General features: G+C 41.4%; 1 protein-coding gene and 1 long non-coding RNA gene across 4 annotated transcripts in view; one reads left to right on the forward strand and one right to left on the reverse strand.

The window, feature by feature from the left end:
- Positions 1–14,530, reverse strand: part of sncb (synuclein, beta) — a 75,039-nt gene that overhangs the window by 10,784 nt on the left and 49,725 nt on the right. Inside the window, exons 2-4 of one of the 3 annotated variants that reach the window (XM_046031136.1) lie at positions 10,575–10,697; positions 10,429–10,468; positions 1,512–1,676 (exon numbers count right to left, since the gene is read on the reverse strand). In XM_046031136.1, the coding sequence (XP_045887092.1) occupies positions 1,512–1,543 (32 nt within the window). In that variant the 5' untranslated portion in view covers positions 1,544–1,676; positions 10,429–10,468; positions 10,575–10,697. Of the gene's footprint in view, positions 1–1,511; positions 1,677–10,428; positions 10,469–10,572; positions 10,698–14,530 lie in introns of all 3 variants that reach the window. The other 2 variants (XM_046031135.1, XM_046031137.1) reach the window with 2 other exon arrangements.
- On the forward strand, positions 1,038–4,294 carry LOC123957980. The gene is made up of 2 exons (XR_006821955.1): positions 1,038–1,338; positions 1,564–4,294. It is a non-coding gene; the product is annotated as an uncharacterized LOC123957980 (long non-coding RNA).

The raw sequence follows: 14,530 nt of genomic DNA on the forward strand, positions 1-14,530 counted from the left end.
CCTACCCCCCCCCCCCCCCCCCCCCCCCCACACCGCCTCTCTCTCTCTCTCTCTCTCTCTCTCTCTCTCTCCCATCATCACTGGCTCCCTCCACTTGCTGACTTCTGGAATGAAGTCAACTGCTACAGCAAGGAAAATAGTATTAAAGAAAGAAATGTCATCAAGTACAATAATATGGACTTTTTGTTTGTAATCTGGATGCAATTAGTTGTACACACTAAATACGTGAAATAATGCTAATATGCTAATATAAATGAAAATAAAACTAGCATGTACTTTAGACTACTGGACCAACTTGACTGTTGGGTTCTTGTGTGTCTCCATTTTGAATTCAGCTTTGATACCCCACCCCTTGTACCGAAAACTGGCACCACTCTTTTTGGCTCTCATTAAGAAATGTAAGCATCATCCTATATCTGTGTATAATATAGTCATATAGCTTATTGCAACAGTTGTTTTATAAAGTAGACTATAAACTCTCAGGAGGTGGAAGACGTTTAAAATCAACTATCCCACTTCTGTGTGGTGTGTGCAAAGTGCTATTAGTGACATGCATAGAACTGCACTGAAACAGGAATGTGATCAGAGGTTGATACCATTTTGTGTAAGAGATGGGGGTGGGTTGATTCAGCTTTAAGCATTAAGACTGTGTTGTATTGATTTTTTTGGACCAGCTATAGGGAAGTTAATGGCTGCTTTGAAAAGACAGATGTAGGCTATAAAGTCAGTCGATCCAGTATATTTTATACTAAAACAATTCAACAATATCAGAGTTGGGTTACTTAATGTTTGCATATTTTAAACACCAAGTGTCGGTCCTTGGAGTCACAATGGGGGGTTTCTGGTCTGCATATTTAATTGAAATTGAAGGATAAGCGGTCACGAGCCCGTGAGCTGTTGCCCAGCGAACGTGCCTCAGCCAATCAGAGCAGCGAACGTGCCTCAGATCGAATCGATTCCCCTCGTGTAGATGATCGAACATTCTATGAGGTCATCGTGCTTTCTAGAGGACCAAACTAGAGCCAGAGAAGGTTAATACGCGTACATTGCGCTGATACTACACGCTTCACCGAACAGATTTACAGCTTCTGCAAAGGGTTAAGTACCGCCCCTTCCCTTTTTTAAACCCCCGTCTGACGTAAGCGCAGTGACGTCATCCTCGTTGTCGTGGGCGAGTGATTGAGAAACCCTCCTTCTTCCCAACTCCCCCGTTGAGTTTGAGGAATTCCCAGATAGCTGCCCCTCCTTGAATTGTCATGTACTGTCTGGTCCCAGCGAGCGTGAGTAGCCAGGATGTGGCTTTGGCTTTTGGATCTGGCCACCATGTGCCAGGAGGAGGTAACTTATCAAAGTATGACAACCACAATGTCCCACAAAGACAACATGACAAACTGTAACATTCACCTTACATGTATTAGTTTCTTCAGGAAATTGACCTATGGCTTTGTAGGGCAACATGGTGTAAAACAGTCCTCTTGACCTTATTTTTCACACACCCGTTAATTACATACTTAGTGTGACTTGTGAGTGACCACGAATGCATCTTATCTCCGCTTTAAACAGTAAGTAAAAAGCTTCATCCTCCACTGAGTCCCAGCCAGGCGCTCTCCAGGGTCCTGAGGTGAAGTGTGTCTCTGTCTGTGGTGCTGATCTCCTGCAGCTGACATTGCATAGTCCTGCAAGGGTAGGGTGCAAGAAAAGAGGTCAGCAATGTCTTCCATCAACACATTTCAAGAAAACATTACATACAGTTAAACAGTTGTCTTTTACAGCCCAGAGGTGTAGTGGATGAATTTAGTGTCTTGGTTTGTACTTGTGATCCACATCTGCCCTCTTGTGGTCTTTTGTTATAAAAGTATGCTAATCATTTAGCATTTACAGCATCCTTCACTGAAACTGCATATGAAAATGACACGTAAGAGCTGTTTGAGACCAGTTATGCTCTTATAATAATACAGATACAGATAGGAGCATTACCATAGCATTACCCAATTTATCTGATTACTTAGAACAACATCATCGTTCATTTATTATTAATAACATTAATGGATGTTTGCACATGCATTTTAATATAAAGAACATTGAGTTTAATTTTAATCAAATGTGCTATAAACACACAATTGTCTAGACCCGAAGAGCTGTTTCAACAATCATTACCACTTCTATGTTGATGATCAAGGAATAACTAGTATTTTTCAAAATTATACCACCATTTCCTTATCCCTAGTTAACCCATCCCATGCACTTGTAGAGCTGAGAGGGTGGAAAAAATGTTCATAGCAATGAATAATAGTCAAAAAAATGCATAATGTACTGAATTATAACTAAACCAACATTTCACATTTAGATTCTAATCTTCTTCTTAAAATACTGCGATGACATAAAAAGAAACGTAATAATGTGCTAGTTACATATTCACTGTCAAAAAAAGAAAGACAAAACATTCTTTGAGCTAGAAACAAAACTAGGCTAGCCTACTTTATGTATTTTAGAATCACAGGACGCAGCTGAGCCTCAGCAGCAAGCAGGGGGTCTGCAGATTCATCGAGCTGTAAGTTACTCTCCTCAAAGTAAAGTACATATTATATGCCCCAAAAATACCCCCCTAAAGGTCTCTGAAAAGATGTCAAATCTAGTGACACAGTTGCTAAAATGTAGAAGCCCTACTGCGTTGTGCATGCTCCTTTTAACAATGTGTGTCAGTTAGTAAAAAACATTCACTCTCCTACACTTTAAAAATGACTCACAGAGTCAATTTACCAGGTTCAATACACGTCATAAATATTAGCTAACTGTTATGCCATACTGACTTGTCTTAATAGATTCCAGTTCCAGTAATTATCTCAAGAATAATTTTCAGGTTTAGTCACACACATCCTGATTAGTGCAGCTTTTGATGAGATATGAACAGCCACATTCAGATGAGCATAAGTAGACTGTACATCTGCGGCCAAGGTGACTAATGATTGTGGGAGTAAGTGTTGAAATGGATGCTAAGATCTCAGACCCATGACTCAGCTAAGATACATTCATGAAAAGACACGCTACAAGTCTCCATCATGTAACTTCATTCAAAGGATTCTGGAGTGTTAACTCAAACACAATGCATGCTGGGAATACTGGACAAAAGCATTTGCCAAATGAATGTAATATCATGTAAAGCATACTAAGAAGCTAACAAATGTTTGCAATGTAATCACAAGTTATAATTGATTGTGTGAATTTACAGTGTTCTACGTCAAAGTGTCTGTGTGGCCGTTGCCTGATAGAAAAGCTGCCCAGTCTGCATCCTTAAAGCAATCAGTATCTTTAGGGCCTTGTATCGATAGCTTTTATAGATGATTCACGAGACATAACCATAAGCATTAAACCTCATTTCAGTTTAAATGGTTAATGTTCAGCTTTAGAAAAGTTCACATTCATGGGACTAATTCCAGTAAACACTATTGGACTTGTTGCCTCTTGGCTCCCCTCTGTGAAAAAATCCTAAAACCCCAGTTAGCAGGATTTTAATGATCAGCACCTTGTAAAGCCGCCTCTCAGCAGGTTTACCTTACTTGAATTAGAGGAGCTTGCTGTTTGTTATTTAAGGGTCTGGCGTTCAGCCTTTGAGGGCTTGGTTTTCCAATCCATTTAACAAATACTCTTTTACTACACTACATTAACTTGCACAACACTTTAATAGAAAACAACCCGTAGTGAGCTGCAGTGCATCTGAAATCAAAATCCTGAAAATTGAATAATAGCTGCTGCTTAACCTACAGTTTTTGCAGAAGATATGCTCAGTGGTCCATGGCAGAAGAGTGAGGTTGCACAGGTTGGTGCCCAGTTGTTAAAGAGAGAATGAGTAGCAGGGAATGTCTGAAGTAGACAGTGTAAGATCCACACATCCAAAAATAAAAAGTGATTCACCATGTGTTACATTCTGGGAAATAAAATGTTCCCCGTGCAGTTCCAAAATCGCTAACACAGTCAGATTTTTCTGCGTCAGTCGGCAGTGGTCCCTTCAGCCCCCAGTGAACCCGCCTTTATCTATCACGGCTTCTTTACGACCCTGAGCTCCTGCATGATGCTTTTCCTTTTACAGATCCATTGAGTGGAGTCAGTCAGTCACGGCAAGCATTATATAATTCCAATCAATCTGAGTTATAAAATCTTGACATAGGCCGAGGCCGCGCTACAGCTGAAATTTACAGCTGTTTAGATTGCAAGTCATTTCCCTGTGGCATGTGCATACACAGTGCATCTGCCTTCTGGAGCCGAGTGAAAATAAAACCCTGCCTGTGAGACTTCAGACCTGAGTTTTACGCCCTCTTTGAAGCAATCATGAATGTTTGGGTATATTTACTGCATCAGATTGCATTAATATTGTTTAGTCTACTGTAAACTGTAAAAAAAAAAAAAAAAATAAGGGAGGGGGAGTGCAGGCTGCAGGTCTTTCAGTAGAAAACATTCTTGACGTCTTTAAGAATGATGAATAAACCAGCAAAGCGGCCCTTACTACCTCAAGGTGGCAGCAGAGACTGTTTATCCTCTCAAGGGGTGTGATTACTATTCACAGCACTAACCAGGGTACATATCAATCCAGGACATTCATGAATCGATTCAGTTCAATGTATACCCACAGTTCCAGAGAATGAAATGTTTACTTGTATGTGATAGTACCGTTCGGAGCTTGAGCGTAGCTGTTATTAGACACTGCAGGATGCTGCTGTCATTACCTTAAACAGTCTTAGTCTCTCTCTCTCTCTCTCTCTCTCTCTCTCTCTCTCTCTGTGTGCGTCTCTGTGCATATGTGCGACCAGCAACTTCAGCATCAACATCCAAAATTGCTAAGACTGAACTCCCATCTCATATTTAAGACGCTGACGTAAAAGCTAAATTTGTTTATGTATTTGTCATCACGTGTACTGTCAACTAATCTCACTATTGATGTCATAATGTACCCTGTTTACTGCCAGAAAGGATTTGCACTCAATTTGTGCTTTGTTTATTACACATGTCTGTATTTGTCACAAAGAACGTTGCTGTGACCTTTCCCTATCTCTTAATAAACACACACACGCTTTTGATAATGTGTGTTAATTTATGTAATATTTGTTGTTAACATATTTGTTTAAGTGATCCTTTATCCGCTGCATGCATTATAAACACTGTGGGCATGTGTATAGTCTGCTGATCGAACTATCCTTTGGGTATAATAACAGATATACTAGAATTAAAGGCATTATGCTAATTGTACATACAAAGTGCTCAAAGCTATTCTCCATCTTCTTTATGCATGCAGGCTTAATTCAATGATTCTGTGTGAGAGCACTTTCACCAATGGTTGAACTCAATATACAGCACCTGAATGTAAGCCAAGCTATACAGATTAACAATGTGACATACTGGAAGCCATATTGCAATTATGTCATAGCAATTTGTTAAACTGTCCCAGGGCTGACTGCATGGACAGAGGGATAACTTATGGTTAGTGTGTGCCTGCATGTGTGTGTTTGTCTGTGTGTGAATTTGCTCCTTAGAGGAAAGGTTGTACATTTTTCTTTTCTTTGTCAATTTTTGCCAGTTATATAAACCCATCCCAGCTGGCTGGTTGCCTGCACAATTGCCTGCTATTAATGTTGATGCATAATTGCATTACATAATGTGTTGTGCTGTCTTTTAGAGGAGTAAAACAGCTGCGGCTATTGGCTGTCTCTGCTGTGCACAGAGTCAAGCATTCTCCTCTTGTACACTGCCAGACAACAGCCCAATCATAAATGGGAGCTGTCACAGGTCGTTGTCAATTTTAAACCATATCAATGGGGCTTTTGTAACTGCTAAAGCACTTCGATATATTTTGTCAATGAATTGTAAGATTTTAAGTCTGGGGAGATTCGATTCATTTATATTCCTTTATCAGACTGCTGCTAATTTAAACACAGCAGTCGTACAATGTCATCAGTGACAGACAGAGAAATCAATCTCTGTTATAGAGAGAGAAAGAGACAGAGAGGGGGGGACCAAAGGAGAGTCGAGTATTTGCTGCGACTGGTTTTGCCAGTTGGTTCCCCAGCAGATGGTAGTGCAGCATCACAGAGGAGCATCTCTCGGAACAGGATGAAAATGGTGCAGGAGACGAGCTGTCTGAAAATGAACGCTGCAGATTCTGAGGTACGAACCTTAATGGGATAATAGGGTAATATCTTACCTACACCATCACTTTGCAAGGCAGCACATTAAAAAAAAGAAAAGAGGAAAAAAAGACAGACTCACGAATGACAGCAGTATATCTTTCAACATCACCCATATGGTGTACCCAGGGGGACGGTTAAAAGTGGAGCACATTGATAGCCGGGGTGCAATGAACGTATGTGCGTATGGCTGCACTTCTGAATCCAGTCACTTAGGTAAATGAATCCAGGATTGAGTGCAATCATAAGATTCAAACTGCAGTTTAAATACTTGATACGGCAGGGGCAAAGACATCCAGTTGGGTTTACTGAAAGCAAACAAGGAGCAGAGCAAATGTCAAATGTGCTTAAATGTGATAAGTCAAAAGTGTTTACAAGGGCTTCATTTGCATCACAAAGAGCACGCAGTGGGATTTGTGATTTTTTTGTGTGTGTCATCAAACACTGCTTTGTTGTGCATAGTGCTGGCAGGTGACATCACAGTTATTTTCATGTCAAAAATATAGCATTCTCTACCTGTTACAAGGCTGAACCACTGCGATTTCAGATTTGGCCTTTTCAAATTTGCCACACCGTAAGTGCATGTTGAAGCGAGATCAAAGTGGCTGATTCATCCGAGTTTCCAATTGCCTTTGCCCCTAAACACGAAGTCAGGTATTGTTTCTGTGCTGTATTGCATGCCATTTGGGAAATATCTTGGCTGTCTTTTAGTTCTATACTGGAAGGGGTGCACTCTCAAAAGTGCTTGAAGACAGTGAAGTGAAGAAAGTTTGTCATGCTGTAGCAAGTACAAAATAGGCTCAGAACAGCGATTGGCCATATAAAACAATGAATTCAGCTTAAGTTTTCAGTGCTCACTAAAATGGAAGTAGAAGGCAGGATGTCAGGAGCTGGTGATGGAGGTTGTAAGCCAAATTTATTAACAAGAACAGAGGAGTTTTTAAGGTGGAACATGTCTCGCCATATATGTTCTGACAAAAAATATCACCGCTGGAAAAATCAGCCACAAGTTCTAAGGCAAAACTGTCTCCTTTGAAGTCCTGCAGAATGGCTCTCATCAGATGAGAGCTCGGCAGACTGAGACATCCAGCGTATAAAAAATGCTGTGATTGGGAACCTGGTAAGCTAATGAGTTTGCACTTCTATCTTCTCAATTTGTACAGGCTTTTGTGCCAGGGCCTTTGAGGCTTTTCTGTGCCAAGTTTTGTAATAGTGTTCTCATTGTTCGCCTGAGAATCTGACACTTTTTTTCATGAAACTTAGGGGGAATCCATCTCCAAACTTTTTCACATGGGAAAGACAAGAAGGCCGAGAAAAGCACTGTGAATTATGGATATTGCTGCAGTGAAATTAAGATGACAAAGAAATGGCAGGGAAAAAAAGAATCCTGTCTTAAAAGGCTCCAAAGGAAGGATATTTCACAGCTGCATCTGAGCTGCAATGCGGCGTAACAAGTCATAAGTAGTTCTTGTTAAAGACTTATGAAACCATATTGCTCATTCCTCCTTCCCCTCTCCCCGTGTCAGCCTGCAATACTGAACTCCGCCAATCTTATTGGCAATAACCATCTGTAACTATTAGCTATTGGCTCCTCAAATAATGTGTACATTACAATCACATTTTTCCTGTCAGAGTTGTTGCTGTAGAAGTGAAATTATTTAAGGCTGGTTGTGTCTCCCTCCTGCTCTCTCTCTGTTTCCCTCTTTCTCTTCTGGTTTGTCTCTGTCTAAGCAGACCGCATAACCATCTGATAAATGAGCTACAAATGAGAAAGGGGTTTTTACACTTGGGAGTTGTACAAATTATTGGGAGGGCAGTGACCACAGTGCTTATTTGAGCTTAAGATGCAGGCTGTTGAGATTTGCTGCGAGCAAATCTAGAGGCTGGTTGAGTCTTCAGGCATGTCCAATCCTATCCATTCAACCATTAATGCCTGAGAGTAGACCAGAGGAAACATTACAGCGCTCAGATCAACTATAAAGCAGAGAGACCAGGGTCCCTTTACTCCTCGAACTCACTGCTCTCTTTGCCCAGCCTTGGTAAAAATTCAATAATTCTTACACATGACAGGGCAGTACAGAACACTCTCCATATCCTTCTCCTCGCTATTTTAAACTACTGTGCACTCAGCAGTTTAGTTTTTTAATTATAGCTAATATTGATGTAGTAATCAGCTGTCTGGGGAGTTTGGGCTAAACATGCAGCACTGAGCAGATAGCACACATTATCACATTATGCACTTTGCTTTGTATGCAAATAGCTCTTTACCGGCATATATTCTATGGGCCAAACTAAAGAAGAGACAAGACTACTGAAGAGAAAGATAAAATTAAAACAAATGCCTCCCATATAAATGTAAGAATTCTTTGGTACAGTACAGGAGTACAGTACATACAGACCCCACATCGCTGTCTGTGATTCACAGACACACACATAAACATGCCCAGTAATTCTATGAGGCTCAAGGTTGTCGTGCTTATTGAATATATCAACTTAACCACTGATGTCATTGATCAAAAAGCCAATTCCACTTCTATTATTGTGTTAGAGGGTAAAACAATTGCCAAATGACTTTGTAAGGTGCACTCACTTGGTAAACAGATCTGAGATCCATTAAAGCCTTGGAGATTATCAAGCCTCAGTCCAACAATTTGTGGAGATTGCTCTAAACACCTTGCTGGTGACCTTCCTCGTCTGGTTGAAAGTCAATGGGAAACGTGGCAAGGAGCCCGCCAGTGACACAAGCGCCCCCTGCACTTTAATTACACTGCACCTCAATGGCTGGCTATTTCCTTGTCCCCTCATCTCCCTTATATCACCATGTGTCCCAATCAATACCTCAGACCCACCTATATAGTCCCGATATGCCATAGGCTTAATACCCCGCGATACTGCCGGCCACACTTAATCAGGGTATCTTTGCTCCATGATTGATATGGCATAGCGTAAACTCCATCTCATCAATATTAATGTCAGGACTTTGCTCCATGCTGCACTTTGTGGTTTACTGTAGCTGCCTCTCGCTGACCTCCGAGTGAGGAACGTGGATGTTTTCCATGTGCTTAATCATAATGCACAGTGCCTACTGCATTGATAGGTTAATGTACCCGAGAGGATCAATGCAGTCTTGAGGACGTCTAGTACAACAGACATTTAAAGGTTCGGGAAAGGCTTTAACAATGAGTGCAGTCTGTCTATGTTAGGATCTCGATCCAGCTTAATTAAATGGGGTTGTGTAAGGTCTGGCGACTAGTCTGATGAGTTACTGCAGATAATTGGCGAAAGCAACTGTTCTAAAGAATGCAAATTCAACCCGGAGCTCATTGAGAGCACATAAACAATATTTTCTACTGATTATGGAAAACTTATTTCTAAAGATCAGCGTCAGTTCAATACTTTCTGAAAAGCAGGAGCTATAATGAATGTTTGCAACCTATGGAGTCCTGAAGCAGATTAAACTCAAAGCTGTTTCCATCACAGTTATATAATGTTGCAGTGATATTCAGGGTATTTGAAGATATCTGAGCCCGATCCTTGAATAACACTGACTGGCAAGGGATCAACAGTCGAAGCATTCTTGTACTGGTAATCTCCATAAAACTTTATGCAAATATGCTAAGGAAAAAACGGATAGGCTTTTTCCCTCACATGGAAAACTCAGCAATAATTGAAAAACAAGTCAGAAACTATTTTCATCCTGTCAAGTTAATGTTTTCAATCTGGTATTTGAAGGGAGTGTGTGTGGTGTGTGACCATTATAACGTGTTTCTTTAGCTCTTTCCAAAACATTTTTAAAATTACACCTGGGTAACTGTATCTTTGTCCTCCGAAGGGGAAGAAGTCTCCGCATGGATACAGAGAAAAACATTTGCTCCCAATGAATAAATGATGAAAGGAAACGAGGTGCTTGCATTAATTTGCCAAGCATAAAATGCAGAACATTTCACAGAGTTTTAAGCCAAGGTTTTTTGGGGGATCATTTACCTCACGGCGAGGAGTTACAATATGCAGCCAAATATAGCAACACTTTGGTCAGGAAACTTTAAAAATGCTGTGTACTTGACAGTAAATGAAATGGAAAACAACCTTTAACCTTTTTATTTTTTAAAAGATGGTGGTGAATCCAAATGTAAACCAAGAAGAAGTAAGAGGAGTATGTTTTAAACAGAAAGAAAAATAATCCATAAGGAGTCATCCAATTCACATACATTGAAGAAATATGTTCTTTTCATTCTTCGTCTGTGCATCTTACCTTTTTCTGAATCTGTGTGCATGCCAATGTTCATATTTACCTGTAAAAAAATCACACTTATATGTGACAGCTTTACTGAAATGTTCTAGTATAGTGACACTGTAGTTCCTGTACTGCTGCAGAGCCGATGAAGACAGTACTCACACAATTTACAGAAGACCACTGAGCATCTGCAGGACAATTGTCTTTTATTTCCCAGTGCCTGGCAAGCCACAGCAGAGCTTTACGGTCCAAGAACTGGAAAGCTGCTGTCTATTCTTGGTGGAGACCTGAAAGCAAACACAGTCGTGTGCCAGTGGCTGGTCAGTGCGATGTGGTCATTTATCTTTAGAGGACAAGCCATATTGTAAATCTGACTATAAAGATGTTGAATTAGATCTCTTGCTAAACAGCACTGCACAATAATAATTAATATGTAGCCCTGGGCCTGTGTTTTAGCAGGGGTTCACACCTATGTTGCCAGTGCAGAAATGCCCACAGCAGACCTGAGTTAATTTGCCTGCAATATTGCATTATCTCAGCCTGAACAAACAGCTGTGTTCCTGTGCTTCAGTGCTGAGGAATATCTTTCTTCGGACAAAATCCTGATAATGTAGGTAAACATTTTAACACCCTTTTTCTTGGCAATGGTTTGAGAGAGCAGAATAAATAATAAGAGCAATGATCTGTCCCACATGGAAAATTATTTGTGACTATGAAGTATTACATCACTTAACGGTAAGACTTAGGAAAAAAAAAACTTAATTAGCGCCTCCAAAGAGCAGAAACAGATCCAACATTTCAAGGGTAACACTCAGCCAAAATCTCAGCCAATATATTATCTCTCACATTAGCTGGTACCCTGCTGCAAGAGAGCACTCTTTTCATTTAGAGATATACAATATGGCAGGAGACGATGAATAAATGTAAGTCCTGGTAGCAAGCCCAAATGTTTTCCATGTTTAATTAACCAAGCTGCCAACGAGCTACTCATACTCTACTTTTACCCGAGTCAGGCTTGTGTCATACCACCATTATGTGTGTTCACGGCTGCATTTCATGTCAGAAACTAGAGGAAGGCAGCATCTTTGTTTTCTATTTCTATTACTTTCTATTACCAAAGGGAAGAACTGCTATGGTGCACGCTGACCTTTTCAAAGTGGGACTTCTATGGCTTAGATGTGTTTCATAAGGCTCCTGGTTTGTCTTAATTGGCATGTGATTGCCTGTCATGAGTCATCACAGGAATGCTGAATGTTCTTTCAGTGTCAGTCTCTGTGTGCAAACACTTGGATCCAACAGATGGCAACATTGTTCCTTCATCATCGGAACAGGTTACTTGGCAAACTGCCAGTGAGGTATGGGTGCATCGACAAACCCTACAAAATAAAAACAGCCATCAAATACAAGTGTGGGCGATGACGATGTGACTAATTGTTGCCATGGTGATCTGGTCTTTGAGATAACGTCTAACAGTGAGGGAAAGGGAGAGAGCTGAAAAGTGAAAGGAAGCGGGGTGAGGGGGGGAGAGGGTGAAAGAAAAAGAGCACTTATGTTCCATGTGGGAGAGGAGAAAGGAGAGAAGTGACCCTATAATACAAAGTCAATTCAATGTCCACCCAGTCAATTCAGTGATGTAAATACCTTTCGATTCCTTCATCGTGTCAGAGTCTCACTTCTCATTCTGCAATTACTGGTGTTCAAAATTGATTTTAACCAATCACCATCACCAAGGTTATTGCTAGTAAGGGTTTGTCTTTGTGTTTTGCTTTAGCTCTTTGTACACCAAATGAGTCACAAGTTGCTAAGATGAAAGAGCCAAGACAGTGTTTTACATAAACATAAGTTCAATTATATTTATGAAATGCCTGTAAAAGTAGGTAAATGTAGGCCTATCCAAAATGATCACAGTCTTGGACAAAAAGCCCTCTTGTACAATTTTTCTAAAAGTAAAAAAATGACACATTCTAATTCTAGCTGACAAAAAAAATGGATTTATACCTGCCACAAGCTGCAGTTTGCAGAATGCACTTATCCCTTCAGTCACCTCCAGGATCCTTTCATCAGGCTTTGTCTACGACCGAGGTAGCATGGCTGGCGTGTGTGCGCTGCTCGCTCAAGCAGTGTTACCCCACAGCGAGTGCCGAGTCAGTGTCTGCGGTGTTAATGTTGTGCCAGGGAGAGACGCCTGGCCACAGAATTTTGCATCAGCCATTCCTTTTGTTTAACAGGACAATGAACACTGGATGCTAGTAAATGCAAGACAGAGAAAGTGAGGGGGAAAAGATAGAGAGCATAAAAAGGAAGAGGCTCTTCATTTCAACAGCATAACGTCACCCCGTCTCTTTGTTAAGAAACTGACTAATCCGGTTTTCCCCGTGGTCAAGGTCAGCTCTTTAATAAGGCAGATATAAATCACCACTGGGTTCACATTTCCCCTGGGCGCTATCTGAGACCCTGCAGCACTGTTGTCTTATGTATTATCACAGGGGAGCTGCCAGTGGTGTGGCAAACTACTCGGAGCTGTGGCTTGTCACAGCACTGTGTGTCATATGACAACCTGCTACCTGGCAATAGTTTCCACTGGGGCTGAGCGATAAGAGGGGTGCTGCAGATAAGATGTCTCCTATTCTGGATGTGCCAGGAGCCCATGCCATTTACAAGGGAGGAACTGATCATTTTTAAAGAAGTGTTAGGACTGCCAGGACACACAGTCCCACAGCACTAGCTGGATTTGTTTTTCACAGCATGGAACTGCCTTTGTAGTGTGTTTGATGGCACTCACCAAAAATGTCATTAACGGCAGAAATTTCCAGTTGCTATTACTGCTTTCTTTTTTAGTGGCGACTGGTGAATAGCAGCCGCCACTGTACGTGACTAATCATTACTCACTCCTCCGACTGCAGTGTGCCTGATAACGACGAGGGAATATGGACTTGTCTTCACTCCCACACAGGCTGTAGCTAAATGACAGTGAAGTGACGAGTCCTGACGATTCTGACATGATACATGTCGTCTTTTGCTGAGCAAAATTCGTCAGTAACACTCGTCAACGCGACACTTGTCACGGTGCTCCTGCTACTCATCGCTGTGCCTGTTGCTGTGATGTTGCAACAAAAAAAGACAACCCCATTCCCTGTTCTCCTAAATGTTTCTATCCAGATCCCCTTATGTCCTATATAATGTAAAAAGCCTCCATTTTGTGTATTTTATAACGCAGGAAAATTGTTGCCAATGTTTTTTCCAGACACATCATGCTGGATGAGAATGTGTTTTTGTCATGTAATGCACCCCTGAGTGTGCTCTCTGCTCTCTCCCTATGTTTACAGGACAATTTGTTTCTGCAACAACCTCTCAGCAGGAGTGTGTTAAATTAGTGGGGCGTGTGTATCTGCTGCCTGTGTGGGAACATGTGCATCGGACTGTTTTTCTCTGTATGGCTTTGTGTATAGCCTATGTGCTTTCATGTGTGCTTCACGTAAGCTTAAACTAGGCAGTTGCGAGGAACTCCACGTAATAGCAATCAGCCAAGGCTTCATTAAAATGTAAATTCCACCCGAGCCTCTTGTGAGTCTTTACAGCGCTTCCAAAATAACCGAGCGAAGGCCTTCTGGGGACTTAACGTATGATCTAATCTGTGTGTCTTATTTGAAACCTCCCTCTCTCTCTATGCAAGCAGAATTGGAGCACCCCCTCTGATTTGGGGGGAACAGAACACTTAGAAGCGATGCCTGGCCGGCTTTCAGACCGTCCCGCTTTCCCTGTTTGTTTGCTTTTCAAGAGCAGCACAAAGCTAATTAGACAGCTGGTGTTGAGCCAATTTGTGTCCCTCAGTCTGTTGTTTACCCACTTTTTGCATAATGCAGACTTGATTGTTGACATTGTACGATGCCGCTACATGGCCACAAGTGGCCATTTGGTTCACTTTCCTTGGTGTAGCCTGAGTGACAGGAAGTGGGGCCGTCTTGGGTTTGGTGAGGCACATGTGTGTTGATTGTGTCTTTGTGTCCTGAGCATTTACCCGTTTGCAATTCAGGCCGATACACAATTAACCGCCATCTAAAGAGATTACACTGCCATTTTAGATCAAGTAGCTGCAGGAAACCCATTGACCGCACTGTGG

This window comes from Micropterus dolomieu, linkage group LG19, assembly GCF_021292245.1.
Source record: "Micropterus dolomieu isolate WLL.071019.BEF.003 ecotype Adirondacks linkage group LG19, ASM2129224v1, whole genome shotgun sequence".
NCBI classification, from domain to species: Eukaryota; Metazoa; Chordata; class Actinopteri; order Centrarchiformes; family Centrarchidae; genus Micropterus; species Micropterus dolomieu.